Source organism: Tiliqua scincoides, chromosome 5 (genome assembly GCF_035046505.1).
Source record: "Tiliqua scincoides isolate rTilSci1 chromosome 5, rTilSci1.hap2, whole genome shotgun sequence".
Classification (NCBI taxonomy): Eukaryota; Metazoa; Chordata; class Lepidosauria; order Squamata; family Scincidae; genus Tiliqua; species Tiliqua scincoides.
The window spans coordinates 143,158,104-143,178,585 of record NC_089825.1 but is presented as its reverse complement, the minus strand read 5'-3'; the positions used below and the strand labels follow the sequence as shown (position 1 = coordinate 143,178,585).

The following is a 20,482-nucleotide window of genomic DNA, read 5'->3' as shown; positions in this document are numbered from 1 at the left end:
ATTTACAACTCAATGAAAGGTGATAATGTAGCACCTCGGCAGACCGAGAGGCACCCATGAATCCCCAGTGGGGAGGGGGAGAACTAAGAGGGCTAGCATCCAGCCCCACTTCGAGAAGATTCTGTCCCCAAGAGTTCTGATTGGTCAGTTCAAAAAAGTACAGAGTCACCTCATCCTGTAGCATGAGAAGTATAAGAACAAAGCCCAGAGGGGTGTCTTGTCTCTTATTCTTTGGTCTTTGTCTCTTGGTGGGAAAGGTGGTGGGTGCTCATCCTGCCCCGCCAGGGCCATGTGGCCTCATAGGTAACTGGGGCTGAAGATCTACAACAGAAGCTGACCCAGGTGAGAGTTAGGGAATAATAGAGATAGCCAGTTAGCTTTATTATTTTAATGCTGAGATATTTCCTAGAAGTTTCATGCCTCTAGTATTTGCTGCCTTTTGGAACTTTATGTAACCTTATGTACTTCATAAAGTAAAAATCCTTTTACTAAGTTGTTCATTGTCTGCTGGGGACAAAGGTTCAGAATCCTGCCTAGCCGTTCAGCAAGCTACCAAATACTCATCGAGGACTAGTAACTTGAGGTCTGAGGCTTTAAATTAAAGAAAGTACTCAGTGCCTGCAAGGGATAGAATTAAGCCTAGAGGGTCTCAGTGTCCCTGGACAGAGACACTGGCACATACAGGGTGGTGGCAGTTCTACCGAACAGGGGTCCTTGAGGCTCTAGGGTTCAAGAACCAAGAACTCTGAGCACCACACAGCACCCAAAACCCTGGGAGTGTACGACAAGTATACGACAATCCTAAGCCCCCTTCCCCATCAGCCAGGGCTGCTGTGTTCTTCTGCAGGCCATACTGTGGAACATGGCACAAACACCTTGGTGACCTTGGTCCTCATCAGAAGCCCCCTGGATAGTTGCAGGCACCAGAAGAACATCTTCAGCATCCCAAACACACATCACAGTCATGGATGGTATGCCATGTTGAACCTGGCCATAGGCCTTGGGGGCTCCATCACATAAGGCATCATGGACTAAGGCCATGGGGGTAGCCATGGTTAAGATGGAGGCAGCTGGCTATCACCATGTGACTGCATGGCCCTCCAACCCCAAGTCCCAACACCTACCTAGGAGCCAGCCATTCCTCTCTGGCCATGATGCCAAGGTGGCCTTGATGGCAGGGGTGTTGAAAACCTGGGCACCATGGATGCTGCCAAGGAACTTGGTAGTGATGGTGGTGAAGAGTCCCCAGGCATCACAGGTTGCCTAGACATTCAGGGTGTGCTGCTGATGTCTGTTGTAGTTCATCCTGGGCACATCAGGTGGAGTGGATATACCCACATGTGTCACATCTGGGCAAGGTAATTGAGCGGGTGGTGGCGGCCCAACTCCAGAGGGTCTTGGATGAAGCGGATTATCTGGATCCTTTTCAATCTGGTTTCAGGCCGGGCTTTGGGACTGAAACTGCCTTTGTCGCCTTGGTGGATGACCTACGCCGGGGACGGGACAGTTGGAGTGCATCCCTGTTGGTCCGGCTGGACTTCTCAGCGGCTTTCAATACCATCGACCATGGTATCCTTCTGGGCCAATTGGCCGAGTTGGGAGTTGAAGGCAATGTTTTGTGGTGGTTCCACTCCTACTTGGAGGGTCGGTCCCAGATGGTGGTGCTGGGGGGTGCCTGTTCGACACCCTGGCCTTTGAGGTGCGGGGTGCCGCAGAGTTCAATTCTGTCCCCCATGCTATTTAATATCTACATGAAACCGCTGGGAGAGGTCATTCGGGGGTTTGGAGTGGGGTGTCATCAATATGCTGTTGACACCCAGCTCTATCTCTCCTTTCCTCCAGACTCCAGGGTGGCAGGTGAGGGCCTGGAGCGCTGTCTGGAAGCAGTGAGGATCTGGATGGGGGCTAATAAGCTGAAATTAAATCCGGATAAGACAGAGGCTCTCCTGGTTCGGAAATCCTCGATGCAGGTACTGGACTATCGGCTTGCTCTAAATGGGGTTGCACTCCCTCTGAAGGAGCTTGGGGGTCCACCTAGATTCACAGCTGCTCCTGGATTTCCAGGTGGTGGTTGTGGCTAGGGGGGCCTTCGCTCAGCTTCGGCTGGTGCGCCAGCTGCGGCTGTACTTGGATCGTGAAGACCTGGCCATGGTGATCCATGCCACAGTGACATCGAGGTTAGATTACTGTAATGCGCTTTATGTGGGGCTGCCCCTGAAGATGGTTTGGAAACTGCAATTATTGCAGAATGCGGTGGCCCGTGTGGTCACTGGAGCTAGACGGTTTGACCCTGTCAGTCCGCTTCTCCAGCGGCTGCATTGGCTGCCCATTCGTTTCTGGGCCCAATTCAAGGTGCTGGTTTTGACCTTTAAAGCCCTATACTGCTCTGGGCCAGGATATCTTAGAGATCATCTACTCCCGTACAATCCGGCTCGTCCTCTTAAGTCATCAGAGAAAGGCTTTTTACAAGTGCCGCCGCCTAAGGAGGTACATGGGGCGGCGGCAAGAAATAGGGCCTTCTCAGTAGTGACACCAACGTTATGGAACTCCCTTCCCCTTGATTTGAGAGTGGCTCCCTCTCTTGAGACTTTTCGGTGAGGCCTGAAGACCTTTTTGTTTAAACAAGCCTTCTGAGTTCATGGCCTTTTTTAACATCTTTTCTATATCTTTTTAGTATTTTTACAGGCCTGATTCCTCTATGATTTGCTGCATTTTGCTCTTTTTATCTGACTTTTTATCTGACTACTGTTTTTATGGGTATCTGTTAATGTGTTTTAATATGTTTTTATTTGTGGTTAAATTATGTTTTTAATCCCTTTTCGGGAGAAGGGCGGGATATAAATAAAGTTTATTATTTATTATTATTATTATCATCAAAGGAGATGAATTTGAGAAACACCACAATGCCGTAGTATTCTTACGGAGGTGATGCAGCTATGCCGCAGCAGTGAGGAAGGTGTCATAGACGGACAGGTGCAGGAACGTGGCATTGAGGAACACATCAACTGGTAGAAAATTAAGCAGTTCCTATGTTGACATGTGATGACCCCTGGAAGCTTTCAGTCCCCAGGTAGTGGCGGGCCATCAGGAATTTCTGGAGGAAGGGGATGCTCTTCCGGGTTGGGACTGGATCCTGGGGCTGAAGAGCTGGCACAGTCCCTATCCAGCTGGCACGCCTGGATGCAGGACACATCTGTAAGAAGGGCCTGATGGATGAGAGGCAGGGTCCTCTAGGGGCGGTACCATGTATGCCATTCCTCTCGCTCGACGAGGTAGTGTGCAGGAGTGGCACATGCAGGGGGTCCTGACAATTGCTGGGAGGGAGGAGTGCCACTGCAAAGAGCTTTCCCAATGGAAAAATGAGCCCCGTGGGATGTGACCTGTGTTTGAAGATGCAACCCAGCAATCCAGCACTGGAGGCCAAGATGGAGAAGATCTCCACGGCCACCATGTATTTCCCCTTGGTGCTCAAGTAGGCCGGGATAAATGATACCCAGACACTGCAAAACACCAGCATGCTGAAGGTGATCAGCTTGGCTTCATTGAAAGTATCTGGCAGTTTTCTGGCAAAGAAAGCCACGGCAAAGCTGATGATGGCCAGAAAGCCCATGTAGCCAAGCACAATGTAGAACATGGTGGGTGCACCTTCGTTGCATTGCACTATGATTTGAGTGGGCTGAGAACGCATGTCTGATTCTGGGAAGGAGGGAGACGTGGTCAGCCACACTGCACAGATGGCACTCTGAGTAAGAGTAGAGAGTATGATGACTGACACTGCCAGCCTTTTCCTGACCCATTTCCTCATCCTGTTTCCAGGCTTGGTGGCCATGAAGGCCACCACCACGGTGAGGGTTTTCGCCAACACGCAGGAAACAGCAATGGAGAAGATGATGCCAAACATGCTTTGGTGGAGAAGGCAGGTCAACCTCCCAGGCTGGCCAATGAACAGAAAGGAGCAGAGGAAGCAAAGCAGCAGAGAGCAGAGGAGGGCACAGGTGATGCTCCAGTTGTTGGCCTTGGCTATGGGAGTATCGTGGTGTTGAATGAAGACCCACATCACTATTCCAGTGACTGCAGAAAAGAAGAGAGCCAAGGAAATCAATGTAATTCCCAAGGGCTCTTGACTCGACAAGTAAGTTATTCTTTTAGGGATGCACTGATCCTGCTTCCTGTTTGGGTGCTGATCTTCTGGGCACTTGTGGCATTCTTCTGCATCTGGAAATAACAAGCAAATTCATGCAAATATAGTACAGGAGAACTTGCACACAGTTTGTGATTTTATTGAGTGTGCAATCCTAACCCCTTATATCAGTGCTTTCCAGCACTGGCATAGTGGTGCCAATGGGACATGTGCTGCATCCTGCAGTTGGGTGTCACTCACGGAGTCCTCCTCAAAGGAAGGGAATGTTTGTTCCCTTATCTTGGAGCTGCATTGCCCTTATATCTGTGCTGGAAAGCACTGACATAAGGGGTTAGGATTGTGCCATTAGTTATATATCCACATACTGGTATGTAAGTATTGTCATATTCTCTCTATGGATTATGGCAAACCTTTCATCACCAGGATTGGGCTGTTGTGTGGAGCTGCTTATGACAGCAGAAGACACATCCTCTGTCGTAAGGTGGCTGCCAGCAGAGTACGTAGCACTCCGTTGGTGGCCATTTTGTGAGCGCTGCTTCTCCCAATCGCCCAATTAAAAGCTGATCGGAGTTTGTTTGTCCTGGCCGGAACACGAGAGTCCCTCCCCAAGGGGGAGGAGAAAGGGGCTGGGTCTGGCAGCTACAGCAGACCTTTTAAAAGGGCACGAGACCCAGCTCTCTTCCTTCTTTGCACGTGGGCAACGTGGGAATACCCGCCCGCCCGCCTTGGAGGCAGTCTGAGTTTAACTGGTCGCCATTTGGGGCCGGGTAGGAATTTTTTGCTGCCTGCCAAGATTGGCTGAAGGACAGGCAGTTTTTTCGCATACCCCAGACTGTTGTGAGCCAGGGGGTTACACTCCTCCTGTTTGCAAGCTGCCATTGGTCACTTTAATAGGGCAGGTGGTGTGCGTTAGGAGGCGTGAATGGGACTTTGGCATGCACCTTCAGGTGGCATAGGCAGGGCGGAACCCTATTTCAGTCCTCAGGGACTCGGCGGCACGAGGACGTAGACGGGGCCCTGGCCGGGACCGCAGGCACACCTCAGAGGCTCAGAGGCTCGAGGTGGCACAGTCTGTGGTCCGGCTGCCTTCCCCTTAAGGGACAGACATGGATGAGACACGCTGCCCAGCAGCGGGGCACGACTTGGAGTCGGGTGCATGCCCGCCTGGGGGCAGAGGTTTCTGGTACCGCCCAGAGGTCCCTCCCCGCACCACAGGGGCTTTCGCTGCCTCGGATGCTGCAGGTCTCAGCCTCTGCGTCTCTTGCTAATGTGAAATAAAGTGGCCCTTTCTCCCATGTCTGTTGTCTCGAGTGTTCATTGGACAGTGTGGAAACAAGAGAGGCAGCAGTGCTGCAGCTCAGCCAAACAGACTCTGCAGAATCAAGTAAGGTCACAGTGGGGGGAGGTGATGGATAGGAGCGGGTGTGGGGGTGGGGGGTGGGGAGGGGTGGCTACTGGCAAAACCGGGTGAGGAGGGGGAGGATCAGGGGCATGGAGGCAGCAGGAGTTGATGCCCCTTTGTACTCTTTTACTTACCTGTCTGGACCGAGATGCTGTCTTCAGAGCACTGAGCGCAGTCATAGCAACACACTTGAGCACCCTGACGAACAATCCTGCTGTGTCCAGGAAGGCAACTCTCCACACATCTGGAGTGTGGAAGCGTCTGTCAATAAGTAGAAGGGATGGGGTTGAAGGTGGACATCATCTGTTTCTTTTCCTCAGCTCCACAAAGTGAGGTTCCCATCCATTTTACACAAGAACACACTAATGACTAATCCATAGTGAATATCTGTGGAGCAATCAGTGTTCACAGCAATGTTCTCTGTGATTTACTAGCCTTTTGATTTGTCTTTCTACATTTTACTTTTTGTTTTATCTTTTACTCTCTGCTCTGTTTTCCATTTGCAGTTCAGCCTCACCAGCCATATGAACTTATACCATCTGCCAGACCAGTGATTTTTCAACCAGTGTGACATGGCACATTAGCGTGTCATGAATGATCCATAGGTATGCCGCAGGAATTTGGGAGAGGGTCACTTATTTGGGGGGCCATTGGGGATGTGAGTCCCCCATCAGCCGCATGAGGTGCCTTGTCAACTCTCAAAAAACTGATAGTATGCCTTGACAACTTCATTGCATTGTCAGTGTGCCATAAGGTGAAAAGGGTTGGAAATTGTTGTGCTAGAAACATGGTCCCTCTAGACCAGGGGTGCCCAAACCCCAGCCCAGGGGCTACTTATGACCTTTGGGGACTCCTAATTTGGCCCCCAGGGAGCCCCCAGTGTCCAATGAGCCTCTGGCCATCCAGAGACTTGCTGGAGTCTGCATTGGCCTGATGCAACTGCTCTTAGCATGAGGGCAACTGTTCAACCTCTTGGCATAGAGTCATCCCTGAAAAGTTGAAATCAGAGAAGGGAATGGGAAGGGAGAAAAGGCAAGAGCCTTTCTCTGTTCTTTTTGAACTGGGGATTGTATACTTTAGAAACATGCTAGTGTTTCCCACCTGCTTAAACTTGTGATTCCACACTATGGCACTTTGGTTGATAGTGAACTCTTTTCCTTCAGAAGCCCAGGGATCCATCTTTCCCACGCAGATTCTATGAAAGGACTTATTGGGATAAGTGACTATGTTCATGATATCAAACGGAGCGGCAAAATCCATATTTTCATCAAAAAATATTTCATCCCCAGCACTATTATTGAAGTGAATGTTTTTCAGAAAGGAGTGAAGCTGTCTTTGAGGAGAGGAAGAAAGAAATGAACTCGGGTCAATGATCAAGAACAAGCTTGAATGCAATTTCTTTGACATTTGACTTTTTCTAGAAAATATCTGACTAGCTAATGCTTAAAGCCTCTTTCTTACTTTTCTATGATGTATAAATTCAAACCAACATAAATTATTTGTATCTTCAAGTCATCCTAAGAAGAAGAAACTGCAAAAATGTAATCCGCAGCTGAGATTTCCATCAAAAGCTTCTCATATCTTTGAATCTGGTCATTTGAAAGAGTTCCCTTCTCCAAGTCGGCCTGTTTTGCGGCCCAGTCCTGTCCAACTTTCCAGCACTGGGGCAGCCACAATGCAGCCCCGAGGTAAGGGAACAAATGTTCCTCTACCTTGAGGAGGCCTCCAAGACTGCCTCCCCTACATAGGAAGCAGTGCATATCCCATAGGCACAGCAGCACCGACACTGGAAAATTGGATAGGGTTCAGCCCTTATTCGCTGCACTCATCAAGGGATGGCACCCGCTGGGCACTCCTTCAGTCCAAGGTGAGCAGGTTGACAGGGATACAGTGAGAGGAGCCCCATTTAAACAATGTTCTTTCCTATATGCCTCTCACGTCTTCAAATATGCTTTCTGGTTGCAGGTGAAGCTGTTTCTAATCTTCCAGGCTCCTCATGTCTGATGGCCTCTAATATTTACCATATTTCCTGTGCTGTTTTAGGGCCGAATCCTATCCCATTTTCCAATGCTGGTGCTGTTGTGTCAGTGGGGTGTGTGCTGCATCCTGTGGTGGAGGGATAATCACTGGGCTCTTCTCAAGGTTTGGGAACATTTGTTCCCTTACGACGGGGCTGCATTGGGGCTACACCGGAGCTGGAAAGTTGGATAGGATTGGGCCCTTAGTTTTCTCTGTTGAATGTTGAATATATTTAGTGATTGAACTAAGGGGGAAATGCAGGATAGTCTTGATGAAACCCACAGGTCCACTCCCCCAACACTCTCCAAATTACAGCTCAACATGCAGTCTTCTTAAAACAGTAATAAATGGTGCCAGCACGAAACCTAAGGTGAATGAGCCCCATCTGCCCCTTGAATAAAGCACTTTGGACCCAGTCCTATCAATTCTTACCATCCTGGAGCCTCCTTGCATCTCATTCCTCCCCTTCCATGCCCCATTTTGCTTCCTCCCTGCCCCTGCTGCTGGCAGGTTTGTCAACAGATGGGGAGCACTGCTCCCTCTTGTGGCAGCGCTCCCAAAATGTCTGCCGACAGGGCACTACTTGCACCAACAGCAGCCATTTTATAGAATCAAGGAGATTAGATTCTGCTTGGTAAAAAAAAAAAAAGGCACCAGGGCTCTAATACACATTATACACAGAAATTCAGGTACTGCATTATTTAATACCTGATGATGAATACCTGAATATCTAACATGTTGTGGGCTAAACAATGCAGAGCCATTTTACCTCAGAAATCTTGATGGGAAACATGCTTCGGACTAAAGATAAATTTAGTAATGAAGTATTTTTTTCTGAATGTACAGGAGGATATTTGATCAGACTTTTCACTTGGACAGAAGTTCACTTTTCAAATATTAGGTACTACTTACTAGCTCCTGCCCCGCCCAATGGGTAGGGATGGCCCAGGAGTTTACACCCTCTGGCTGGCTCCTTGTCCTCCCAGGGCATTCCCCTGGGGATTCCCTTGGGCTGTGCTCACCCTCCTTCAGCTCGCCTTCCTTCGTCCTCCTTCCCTGCTGTGGATCGCTGTCCAGAGTAAGTCCCTGGGAGATAGGTACACAGGTAGGTTGGCACAAAGGACACCCAATCACTGCAAAAGCCAGTCTGGGGCTTTTAGCTTTACCTTGGGGGGTGGGTTCTGCTGGCCTCCAGAAAAGTCCAGGAGACTCAGAGATTGGAGCTCTGTGCAGTCATGGGGTCTGTGAGCCTCCTGGACCCTGCTAGAGGCCACTGCAATCCTACCAGGTAAGGTGAAAAGCCCCTGGGCCCCCATGGCGTCATGATTACTGCAGCGCTATTGGGGCCTGTCAGTATTGCTTCATCTTCAAACTACATAAATCTCTTTAATTTACGCTTTTATTGGCTTGGACTCTCCATAATGTCTGGTGCAAAAGATCTTCTTACTCCACTATAAGAACACAAACAGGAACTCCTTTTGCTATCTCTGGAAGGGAAATGGGCCAACAATAAATACATCAACAGAGAAAGGCACTCATCATGATTTTATTATCTGGTGATTGCTGAAGACATACTAAATGATTTTCCAATTTTGAAGAAGATACAACCTTGTCCATAGGATTACATTTTAAAATGCAGTGAAATAGACAAGGAAAGAGGAAGTGTGTGATGAACTGGGAACATTAGTCAGTACTGCAGATACTTGTTTCTTACCAGCTGCTCTCTGGTATTTAGGTTAGGTCTCAGTACAATAATATAGCACTTGGGAAGAAAAATGCATCCTAGTAGCCCGGCACTGGAAACCAAGATGGAGAAGATCTCCACGGCTGCCAAATATTTCTCCCTGGTGCTCAGATATGCTGGGACAAAGGACACCCAAACACTGCAAAAGACCAGCATGCTGAAGGTGATCAGCTTGGCCTCATTAAACGTATCAGGCAATGCCCTGGCTAAGAAAGCCACAGTGAAGCTGATGAAGGCCAGAAGCCCCAGGTAGCTCAGGACTAGAAAGAACATCTATCTAGAACAATAAGACACCACCTTGGAGGAGAAGGGAGGAACGAGAAATTAGATTGACCCTGAAATTTCAGATTGGTGAAAGTTGAAATGAATCTCAGGATTATGTTCAAGAGGAATAGTTGGGAATATATTAGGAAGTCACATGAGTTTCTATAAAACAATGGACATATCTCAAGGGGTTCATGAACAATGCTTTGAACCAAGGTACTCAAGCAATTCAGTCAGGTAACAAAATTCTTTTTCCTTACTAAGTTTTCCTTGGTGTTCAGCTGGGGCCTCAACACAATAATGTAGAATTTGGGGAGAAAGATGAAACCCAACAATCCAGCACTAGAGACCAAGATGGAGAAGACCTCCACGGCCACCATGTATTTCCCCTTGGTGCTCAGGTAGGCTGGCACAAAGGACACCCAAACACTGCAAAAGACTAACATGCTGAAGGTGATCAGCTTGGCCTCATTGAAAGTATCAGGCAGTCTTCTGGCCAAAAAAGCCACCACAAAACTGACAAGGGCCAGAAATCCCATGTAGCCCAGAACAATGGAGAACATGAAGGTTGAGCCTTTGTTGCACTGCACTATGATCTGACCTATCAGGGAGTGCGCGACAAGCTCTGGGAAGGGGGGAGACACTGCCAGCCAGGCTGCACAGAGGCCAGTTTGAATCAGACAACACACCACAATGACAGACATGGCCAATCTCTTCCCTAAACATTTCCTCATCCTGTTGGCTGGTCTGGTGGCCATGAAGGCCAGGACCACAGTGAGGGTTTTGGCTAACACTGAAGAAACAGCCCCAGTGAAGGTGATGGCAAACAAGGTCTGCCGGAGAATGCAGGATGCCTTTCTGGGCTGGCCAATGAACAGAAATGTGCAGAGGAAGCAACACAGCAGGGAGAACAACAGGGCACGGGTGATGTTCCAGTTGTTGGCTTTGACAATGGGGGTGTTCCTGTGCTGAATGAAGCTCCACACGAGCACAAGTGTGATGGTGGAGAGCAGCAGAGCAGAAGAAGCCAGAACGATTCCCAGGGGCTCTTCATAGAACAAAAAGGTTATGACTTTGGGGATACAGTGATCCTGGTTCCTGCTTGGATGCTGGTCCTCTGGGCAGTCACTGCAATGATCTGCATCTAAAAGACACATGCAGGGATTCAACAGTTCAAAGTGTACTTGCGTCACCTGAGCCTGTCTGGCAACAGTGCAGTACAATCATAGTATGAAGTGTGCTAATTAATACATACAAAAGAAATCACTCACTCAAATGTTTCTTTACATCCATCCATGTTTGTAACACATCCAGGTATCTTTTGAATGTCAACCCTCAGTAAATCTGGCATCAGGCTTTACCCAAAGGTCAGATGTGCTGTGCCCAGGAAGTGTGTGCTGTCATGGGGGGCAAACAGCCAGCCAGCAGAGTTGTGCATAGGCTGCCCAGTCACCTGCAGGTCTACTCCTCCATTTTGCTGATGCACTTCCGAGGAGAATCAGGGAGTATTCCGAGGCAAGGTTCAAGGATTAGAGCCTGGTGCATGTTGCTGCCACCAGGATCCACCTCCTCTCTTCCCTGGCCTGATCAATCCTCACCCACAACATGCCCCACTTCTGACTTACCGGCATCTGCAGCAATGCAGTTCTGGATCTGCAGCTGTTTTGAATCAGATGCTTGGTTTGGCCCAGTGGTGGCACCAGCTTCATGCCATTGCTGGGACTTTTTCAACAGTAGACACCTGCCCCACTCTCCTAACAGTCCCATAGGACTGGGCCATATGTTCTGCTGATTTTCTGCTTTACTGACTGCATCAGTATGATGAATTTAGGATTGGGCCCTAAGGGTTCATAGCACCAGTGCTGAGCTCCAGTGCTGGCACTGGGTGTTGTAAACATGTCGTAAAGCACATATACGGCACCCTTGGAGTAACTAGTGCTGGATGAAAAATGCCATGTGACTGCATGGAGACAAGTGGGACCACCAGGCAGTGGTCTGGCCTTTCGGTTTTGGGATGGTGTTCTGAGCGGGGGAAGGGGGGAATTGGGGAAGAGATGGAGTGGGAGGGGTGTGGTAGTGGCAGAGGCCTCCTCCGCCAGATCCTATCCTCTATGTCCGACCTAATACCTTGACATGAAGGTTCTCACAACTGTGCCAGCAAAATAGCTGGTTCAAACATGAGAAGAACCATAGCAGGACATGAGACATTCCTCAAGGGAAGGGGACAAAAGTTCCTTGATGCCACAGTTCTACTGAGTGCTGGGAAAGAAAAGGTTGGGCTGGAAGGCCTTCGAGTAGCTCATTTCTACAAACATCTGGAACACCGATTGGATGGAGCATCACCTTCTTCACTTACCCAGCTGGCTGGAAATCCTCCCTTCAGAGCACTGAGCACAGTCATAGCAACAGATCTGCTCCCCCTGGCGTGCCACCTTTGTCTGTCCAGGATGACAGCTCTCAGTACATGTCGATCGGGGCAGCATCTTCCAAAAACCCCAAAGGAGAAAGGGTTAGCATGGAAATCAACTGTTTTCGGAGTGCTGCGATGTTTTGTTTGGTTTGTTCTGCACGAGAATACAGTTATGACACACATCTCATGAGCTCCTCTGACCTCTTATAGGTATTGATTTACTTCTATCCAGGCATGCGCAGCTTAACAATGATTCACTTATTGACTGATCGTATATATGACGGTGGTCAAAGCACAAAGATGGTGCTCTTAAGGAGGCAATCGCATCTCCTGTAGCCTCTAGCAGAGTGTCTGTCTGCCCAACAGAGAGGCTCTTATTGCAAAGAAGAGGCCATCTGTCTCCCGTAGCCTGTGCAGCCAGCTAGTGTATGTCAGGGGGTGTCTGTTTACACAAAAAAGGCAATAGATTGGACTGAATGTTCACTGAATGACCTAATCGCATAACAGGGATCAGGGAACGTATCCCTGTCATTAAGTGTCGCACACCTGTATTTATATAAGGCCTTTCTCATCAGATATTACTCAAGACGGTTTACATAGGTGGGCTGTCCCAGTTAGTTCCAATGAGGATCTTTACAATATTGTTCTATATATAGAATCCTTCAGTCTCCAGATGTTTTCCTTTAGTTCTTTACATACCACCTCTTTTCAACACCATAATCAATTCAGCCTGAAAACTCATCGGAAGAGATGGACAAACAAGGGGACAAATGAGCATGGATAACATATGAGAGTTTTGCATATATTATCCATGTTTTTCATCCTAGTCTACAAGCACAAACATCATATCAAGTCAGCCACATTTGTAGGTGTTACTCTTGCATCAATGTTAAGATAATCACAGAAGGCTGACAGATTCAGAGTAAATCCCAGTGAATGCCATAGGGCTTGTTTCAGAGTAAGTGCATCTTGTAGAGGAATATGCATTCCCAGCCATCTGCTGAAGAGTACTTCTGAGTTCTTCTACAACTATGGAACTAAAGCTCAGAAAATGCATTCAGATCCTTCCCACCTGATCAAACTTCTGTTTCCACACAATGGCGCTTCCATTAACGGCAAACTCTTCTCCTTCAGGAGCCCAGGGGTCCATCTTTCCTACCCTGACTCTACGGAAAGAGCGATTGAGGAACGTGACTGTGTTGACGATATCAAAACCTGTGGCCAGTTCCCCATTTTCAAAGAATATTTCTTCGCCTGCGTTATTGTTGAAGCGAACGTTTCTCAGAAAGTGGTGAAGCTGATTGGAGGACAAGAAAAATAAAACACTGGGGTCAATTGTGGAGCAGGAGTTCTTTTGAGATCACAGGAACCTGCCACCTTGAACTTCTGGCAATGCAGAAACTGTGATTATACATGCAGATACATGGTTAGGTCATTGGACACCCGGTGCCCATACATTTTTGACACCACCCCCTGTATACAACAAAATTATTTTCAGTAGGAGTCATGACATGAAATGAATAATAATCAATGCCAGAAAATAAAGGCATTGAACATTTCCCCATAAGCAGGGGGTGAAAGTCTCTTCACCTAGTACTCTGTGATATCCTGCCACTGCACCTGGGGTTTCAATGTAGCCTGAATGATTAATAACCATGGATAGACCCAAAGTCCACCATTAATGTTTGGAACCCACTTTTAAAGTCATCTAAGGCAGGCACCAACAACACACAAAGTCCCCAATGCCCCACATTAACTTGCAACCCATCCTCCTAGTCAACAAGCTGCAGGAATTCCGTGTGACCTGAAAGACCTTGCATGCAAGCAAAACCCACGAGAACATTTTTTATCTATGATTAATATAAACTTTACATAGTAAAACTTTCTCAGAGTTATTCTCACCACCTCCTCTTATTCCCAGTCCCCATTTCCACCAGAATTCACAATTCATTTAAGAACCCCCAATAGTAATTCTTGAGTCTATAGCTCCTTTACTCATCTCTGTCCTTCCAAGATAAGAAACTTTCCATCTCCAATGGTATCCCCTCCCCCACATGTCCCCCTCTTTTTGATCCTGTCCCCACCAGCTTCTGGGAACCACTTTAAGAGTGACTAACTTAAAAGTGACAAACTAACTTCGACTCAGCCAGTGACTAACACAACCCAAACGTCCCACTAGTGACATGACTAGGGTTAGTGTCACCCCCATTAACTTTATTTATTTATATTACTATACAACTTACAGGTTACCCAACAAATCAGTAAACAAAAAAGAACAAGTGGCAAACTTGATGACACACACAAAAGAATAGGAGTGCTAGTGCGAGTTCTGATCCATGGAAATTAGAGCTGACTGAGACTAACACTTATTGGTTCCATGATGTTTTATCACACCTCATTTTCTCTTGGAACAATTAGTAGCATTGCAAGAGTGGATCCAAGTCCATCCGTGACTGTACACAGTAGAGGCTTACAGGAAAATCCTACCTGCCATGGCTGAACAGCCCAAACATCCCCTGTGCCTCCAGTCCCCTTTGATCTGTGCTTGAATATTGAAGAGTGCATGGAATGGAGAGCATGTGCTACGGCATGAGCAGCATTGTAGATATTGTAGCTCTCACCGGACATTTTCATTTCAAATACAGAACTAGGCAGACTGCTCAGCTTCTCCTCCCCAGTGCAGATCCTTGTGTTTGGTACATACAAGTTAAATGTGGGGAATGAGCACCGAAATACAGCTGACCAGAAATTATACGAGAAAGCAAACACAGACCGATATGGATTTATTGCTTTAAGGAAGTTTTCATATCTTGGCACATCCTTTGTGTGCAGTGCAAACGACAAGGTACCATTGAAGGATTTGGGTGTGAAGAAATGCGGGTTTAATACAGTTGCAAAATCCCACTGAGATGTCATGATCCAAACATTCTCTGTTGGTTCTTGCTTTCCAGTTTCATAGAATACTAGAAGCAATCGCAAACTTTCCATACATCGTGAATCTCCATGAACAACAGTCACGTTGCTTTTGGAGGCAGAGAGAGTAGATGCTATTCCTAATACATGGTCAGAAAAGGGTCTGTTTTCATTCAAGTACATCTTTGCTTCTGAAATAGCCTTCGTAAAAGCCACACAAATGTTGTTCTGGAGGAACCTGGGAATGAGAGCCCTCAGAAATGTTTCTCCAGTGTCATTGTCTGAAACGAGGAGGCCAATCCAGTCCCATCTGAAATATCTAATCAGTCGAACAATCCCAGTGTACTGAGATCTTGCATTTGGGACCATCTGGTAGAGAGAAGGGAACTGAGTTCTGTCACTCAGTGCAGAGTCAAAGAAGTCATAATTGAGCTAAGGGGAAAGACAAGGAGCTTTTTAGGGCAGACAAACATCTGATGATTGCTAAATAAAAAGGTCCTCTCTCAAATGCCTGGCAGGTTATATAGTAGAGTTTTTTGTACTTGATCCTGTAAGAAAAATTTGGAAGTCTCTGTTTTCTGGGGTGTAGTGTTTTGGTCAGGATGACCAAGAGGCTTAGGATAATTCATTCAGACTCCAATTCTGTCTACACTTTCCTTGGAGTAAGCTCCATTTACTATCCTGGGACTTACTTCTGAGTAGACAGGCATAGGCTTGGGCTCTCAGGACCCAATCCTGCCCAACTTTCCAGCTTTAATTCAGCTGTCATTGTGTTATGCACTGCATCCTGCAGTGTGGGGCATTCATGGAGGCCTCCTCAAGGGAAGGTAGTGGAGAAAATATTTTGCCCACATAGATTTGCTACTTATTCAGTACAAATTATTCTTAAAGTGGTTTTTTAAGAACTTAATCAGGTTTTGACATTTTCACACAAAACTTGATTAACATTCGATTTCAACTATTGGCTAAATGGACAGAGAAGAGACTTCTGTCTTCACTTGTTGTAGCCCAGATTGTCTGCTCTCCTAGCAATCCTAGTGGCTGTACTTCTCTCTAGATTAGGGAACACACACACCTGTGGGATCCTGTAGATATTTAAGATGTGAGGCATCAGCTTCCAGTTTTGAGGAATGAGCCCCCCAATGATGACAATGAGCTCCTTTTCCTTGCTACAGACGTAATTAAGGGGATGCCCCTGACCTGTGAAAAGGAGACGCATAGTTCCAGAACAGGACCCCCTGGCATTATTAGCATTTTCAATCCATAAAAAATTCAATGTCTTGTTTCTCAAGAGGTTGACATTTTTCTCGATTTCGAACGAGGCAAACTTCATGGCAAAGATACGATGGAAGTACTTGGGAATTATACTGAAATGAGACAATCATGTATTCTTAGGCTCTGGTTCATATTCAATATGGTGAATGGGAATGCTTCATGCTCTTTGCTCCCAGATAACACTGGGCCAGTAGTCTTGGCAAATTAGTCCCATGATTCCTGCAAGTCTTCAAACTCCTATAGCAGATACAGATAGATCACTTTTGGCAAGCCTGGCCAATGACTCACTAAGCCCCCTCTAGCTTCTTGTCACATCTGCAGACAAGTTGTTGACACAATTAGCACCTCCATTATGTTCTCCTTGACATGTCTGAGTTCAGGACTCTTATCTAGGTTGGAATCATTTAAGGGGGAGGCAGTCCTAAGCAATCAACATATGGTATGAACATGTGGTAAGTGTTTATAGGATTGCAGCCCTAGCAACTGCTTATGACTATGCCAAATTGTATGAGTGAGTAGTGAATACACTGCAGTGATTTTCAACCCGTGAGAGTGGCACATTGGTGTGCCACACATGGTCTGCCTGTGTGCCGTGGACATTTGGGGAGTGTCATTTATTAGGTCATTGGGTGATGTGGGCACTCTGACTGGCAGCTGGGTGTGCCTTGTCCAAGAACCCATGGTGAGTCTTTACAATTTTACACCCCTGACACTGTGCCATGAGCTGAAAAAGGTTGAAAATATCCAATACACTGTATTGCTTTTTATGTTGACTGCACATTTTTGTTATTGCATTATTTTCCCCACAATAAAAGTGATGTATTGTTACACAGTCAGCATTGTGTCCCATTTTTCTTGTGTGTCATTCCACAAAGTTGTGCCACTGACCACCACACTCGAACCTGCAGACATATTAGCTTTCCTCCATGTGTGTTCCTGTTCCATGTGTCTTTAAAGGCACACCCACTAGCAAAACCACTTTAGAGCTCCGGCTGCAGCTCACATAACCAAATGTTCTGTTCCTTCCTGCAAAAAAAACTTCTCTGCACAAGGATAATGAGCAGGGAACATTGAAAGAGTTCTAGCCTAGTGTTAATATCAACAATAATAACAATAACAATAATTATTTCGTGTTCATCTTGACCTGCCAGTTCTCTAGTTGCTGGGGTCTTTTTGCATATGTGAACTTGAACTCCACGCCACCACTACTGCCCCCACTATTGCCACGAGTCCCAAAGTATGTAATCCCGAGTAATTTTTCTATATTTCCAACACTGAGTTTAAATCCAAACCACAACCCAACTTACTTTCCTTCCAGGGAAGACACATCTGGAGTTTCTTTAAAAGAGTTATCTTTCTGAACAAAAATTGCGAGCGGGGCAAAGACACTGATAGTTACGTCCAGAGACCGATAACTGCTCTTCTGCCAACCCCCCCTGGAGCAGCAGTTGTTGATGACACCATAAGGCAGCTGCAGCAGTAGCAGCAGCACTCTTGTCCATCTGAACAACAGCATGTCTGAACCTCAGCGCCACAGCATTCAACCAATTTCCGATGACTTCCATACATGAGGCACTATGAACACAATCATCACATCACATTTTATCCTCAGCTCCCGAGTAGAGTCAGCTGTTTTTGTTATGAATTTTGAAGGTGGCCTCAGATTATCCCTGGGACTTTTCTAACAGAAGGCAATGATTTAGATAATTACCAGGAAAATGATTGCATTGAGAAACCTTTTCAAATGTCTGCAAGGCATTTGGTGCTGCAGCACTCTGTAAATGCACAGGTGCTCAGGGGCTACCCGAGACACTACACATGCAGAGACACTTTTAAGAGCATGAAGGGTTCCAGAAACCAAAATGTTTGTGAACTGCTGCTCTCACATAACCCTGTGAATGACTACTCAGAAATAAGTCCCACTGAATTCAATGGAACATATTGATATCCTATAAACACTTCCCTGGGAGCACATCACATTGAGCTTAATGGTACTTTTGCATATAGTTAGTTAGTTGGCAACCTTCAGTCTCGAAAGACTATGGTATCGCGCTCTGAAAGGTGGTTCTGGAACAGCGTCTAGTGTGACTGAAAAGGCCGATTTGGGAGTGAAAATCCCTTCCACACTGGGAGCAATATACACGCATGGGATTGTGCTGTTGTTTCAATAATTATTAGTATGCCCACTTGCAGCTAAGGCAGAGAGTGAATGTCTTACGTAAATGGAGAATCTCACCAGGCAAATCCAGATTCTTAGCTCATTCAGTTCACCACAATGCTATAATAAAGCTCTCATGATAGGACCAGCACAGTATCACTTTGACTATTTCTCCCATCTTGGCCATCAGCCTGTTGCTTCAAGGCATGATGATCTCTGAGTGTTGCATGTTCATCAGGACAAGCAGGAAATCACAATAAAAAAATAAATTTACCTAAAGATCCAGTTCACCATCATCATAATCATTTATCATTTTTTGAGCAGTTAGAATTTGCAAATGGCTTAAGATAACAAAAGCAGATGACTGCACTTTGGAGGAGAAGGGAGGAATGAGAAATTAGATTGACCATAAAATCTCAAACTGGTGAAATTTGAAATTAATCTCAGAATTACATCCAAGGAGGAACAGCTAGGAATATTGAAGGAAGTCACATGAATTGGGCAGGAGGTCTGGACTAGAGGGTAGAGCCTCCATTTGCCTGAAGATTAACATCCACAAGGTCGCCAGTTCGAGGCCACCGGCACCGTGCGACCTTGAAGCAGCTGGCAAGCTGCAGCTGAGCTGTTCCATCTGCTCGGAGCATGGGAGGATGGAGGCCAGAATGTTAAACCAGATCGGAGTGTAACACCTTGAATGTAGTGGTTCTTGAAAGAAAGAACCTTCTTTCAATTTGTAAAAATCCCTGCGTGGATTTAATAAGCCTGCCTATGTAAACCGCCTTGAATAAAGTCTTGAATACCAAGAAAGGCGGTATATAAATACTGTATATTATTATTTTTATTATAATTTCTGTTTTTGAAAATGGACATATCACAAGGGTTTCTGCACAATACTATGGACAAAGGTACTCAAGCTCATCTGTCAGGTAACAACATTCTTTTTCGTTAGTAAATATGTAATAATAATAATATGTAATATGTTAGTAATATGTTTCCTTCCCATCCATGGGAAGGCAGGGATGACCATAAGCATCCATAGTTCATTAGTGGTTCCTAACTTTTGCCCAAAGCTAAGGGAACCACCAAGTGCGTGCAGGGGCAGTAAGGGGTTGACGAGATGGCAAGCAATGGTGGGTGATGGCATTTCTGGGTTTGCGTCACCTCTGCGCACACCAAGTCAAAAAGGGTGTTTTGGGACTTACTGTCAGTGGCGTGGTGATCCTGGGTTTTGCGATGTCTGCAGCCGCCATCATAGATGGCTGAGTTCCAAAAACAGTTTTTTACTTAGTTAGTGCGGCGGCAGGGTGAACTTGGAAGTGCTGTCACCACCAACGTACCACTCCCATTAAGAGGGAAAATGATGGTTCCCGCTGCCCTAGGAGGTTGTGATACCAAGGTTGAGAACCAATGGAGTAGAGGCTTAAAGGAAAATCCTGCCTGCCATGGCTGAATATCCCAAAGGTTCCATGTGCCACCATTTCCCTTTAATCTATGCTTGGATATTGATGAAAACATGGAATGCAGAGCATGTGCTACAGCATGAGCAGCATTGTAAATATTGTAGCACTCACCAGACATTTTCATTTCAAATATAGAACTAGGGAGACTACTCACTTCTCCTCTCCAGTGCAGTTCCTTGTGTTTGGTAGATACCAGTTAAACGTGGGGAATGAACACATAAATGCAACTGACCAGAAATTATGTAAGAAAGAAAGCATGGGCCGATGTAGATTTATTGCCTAAAGGAAATCTTCCTATCCTGGCACATGGTTTGCGTGGAGTATGAATGACAAGGTACCACTGAAAGATTTGGGTGTGAATAAAAGTGGGTTTAACACTGTTGCAAAATCCCACTGAGATGTCATGATCCAAACCTTCTCTGTTGGGTCTTGCTTTGCATTATGGTTAGAATCTTGAAGCATTCACAAACCCTCCATAGATTGTGAATCTCCACGAACAACAATTACATTGGTTTGGACGCAGATCGAGTAGATCTTATTCCTTCCAGGCGGTCAAAAAAGAGTTGGTTGTTTTTCACCAACGTCTTTGGTCCTGAAAGAACTTCCGTAAAAGCCACACAAATGTTGTTTTGGAGGAGCCTGGGAATGAGAGTCCTCAGAAATGTTTCTCCAGTGTCATTGTCTGAGATGATGAGG

At 46.4% G+C, this 20,482-nt stretch overlaps 2 protein-coding genes across 2 annotated transcripts in view; both read right to left on the bottom strand.

Annotated features, from left to right (window-relative positions):
• The window catches only part of LOC136654037 (zinc transporter ZIP2-like), a 141,439-nt gene that overhangs the window by 102,755 nt on the left and 18,202 nt on the right, over window positions 1-20,482 (bottom strand). The window lies entirely within an intron of this gene.
• On the bottom strand, window positions 9,804-19,576 carry LOC136651201 (vomeronasal type-2 receptor 26-like). Its single transcript, XM_066627390.1, has 3 exons — window positions 19,529-19,576; window positions 11,927-12,053; window positions 9,804-10,714 (listed from the first exon to the last, which is right to left on the bottom strand). The coding sequence occupies exons 1-3, from the start codon at window positions 19,574-19,576 to the stop codon at window positions 9,804-9,806; spliced, it is 1,086 nt and encodes a 361-aa protein (XP_066483487.1).

Coding starts and splice junctions, on each gene's coding strand:
- LOC136651201 (XM_066627390.1), bottom strand. CDS start 19,576: ATGGCGGCTGCAGACATCGCAAAACCCAGGATCACCACGCCACTGACA. Junction 12,054..19,528: donor GGATCACCACGCCACTGACA/GTAAGTCCCAAA, acceptor GGTTTTTGGAAG/ATGCTGCCCCGATCGACATG. Junction 10,715..11,926: donor GAGGATTTCCAGCCAGCTGG/GTAAGTGAAGAA, acceptor TGTGTCTTTTAG/ATGCAGATCATTGCAGTGAC.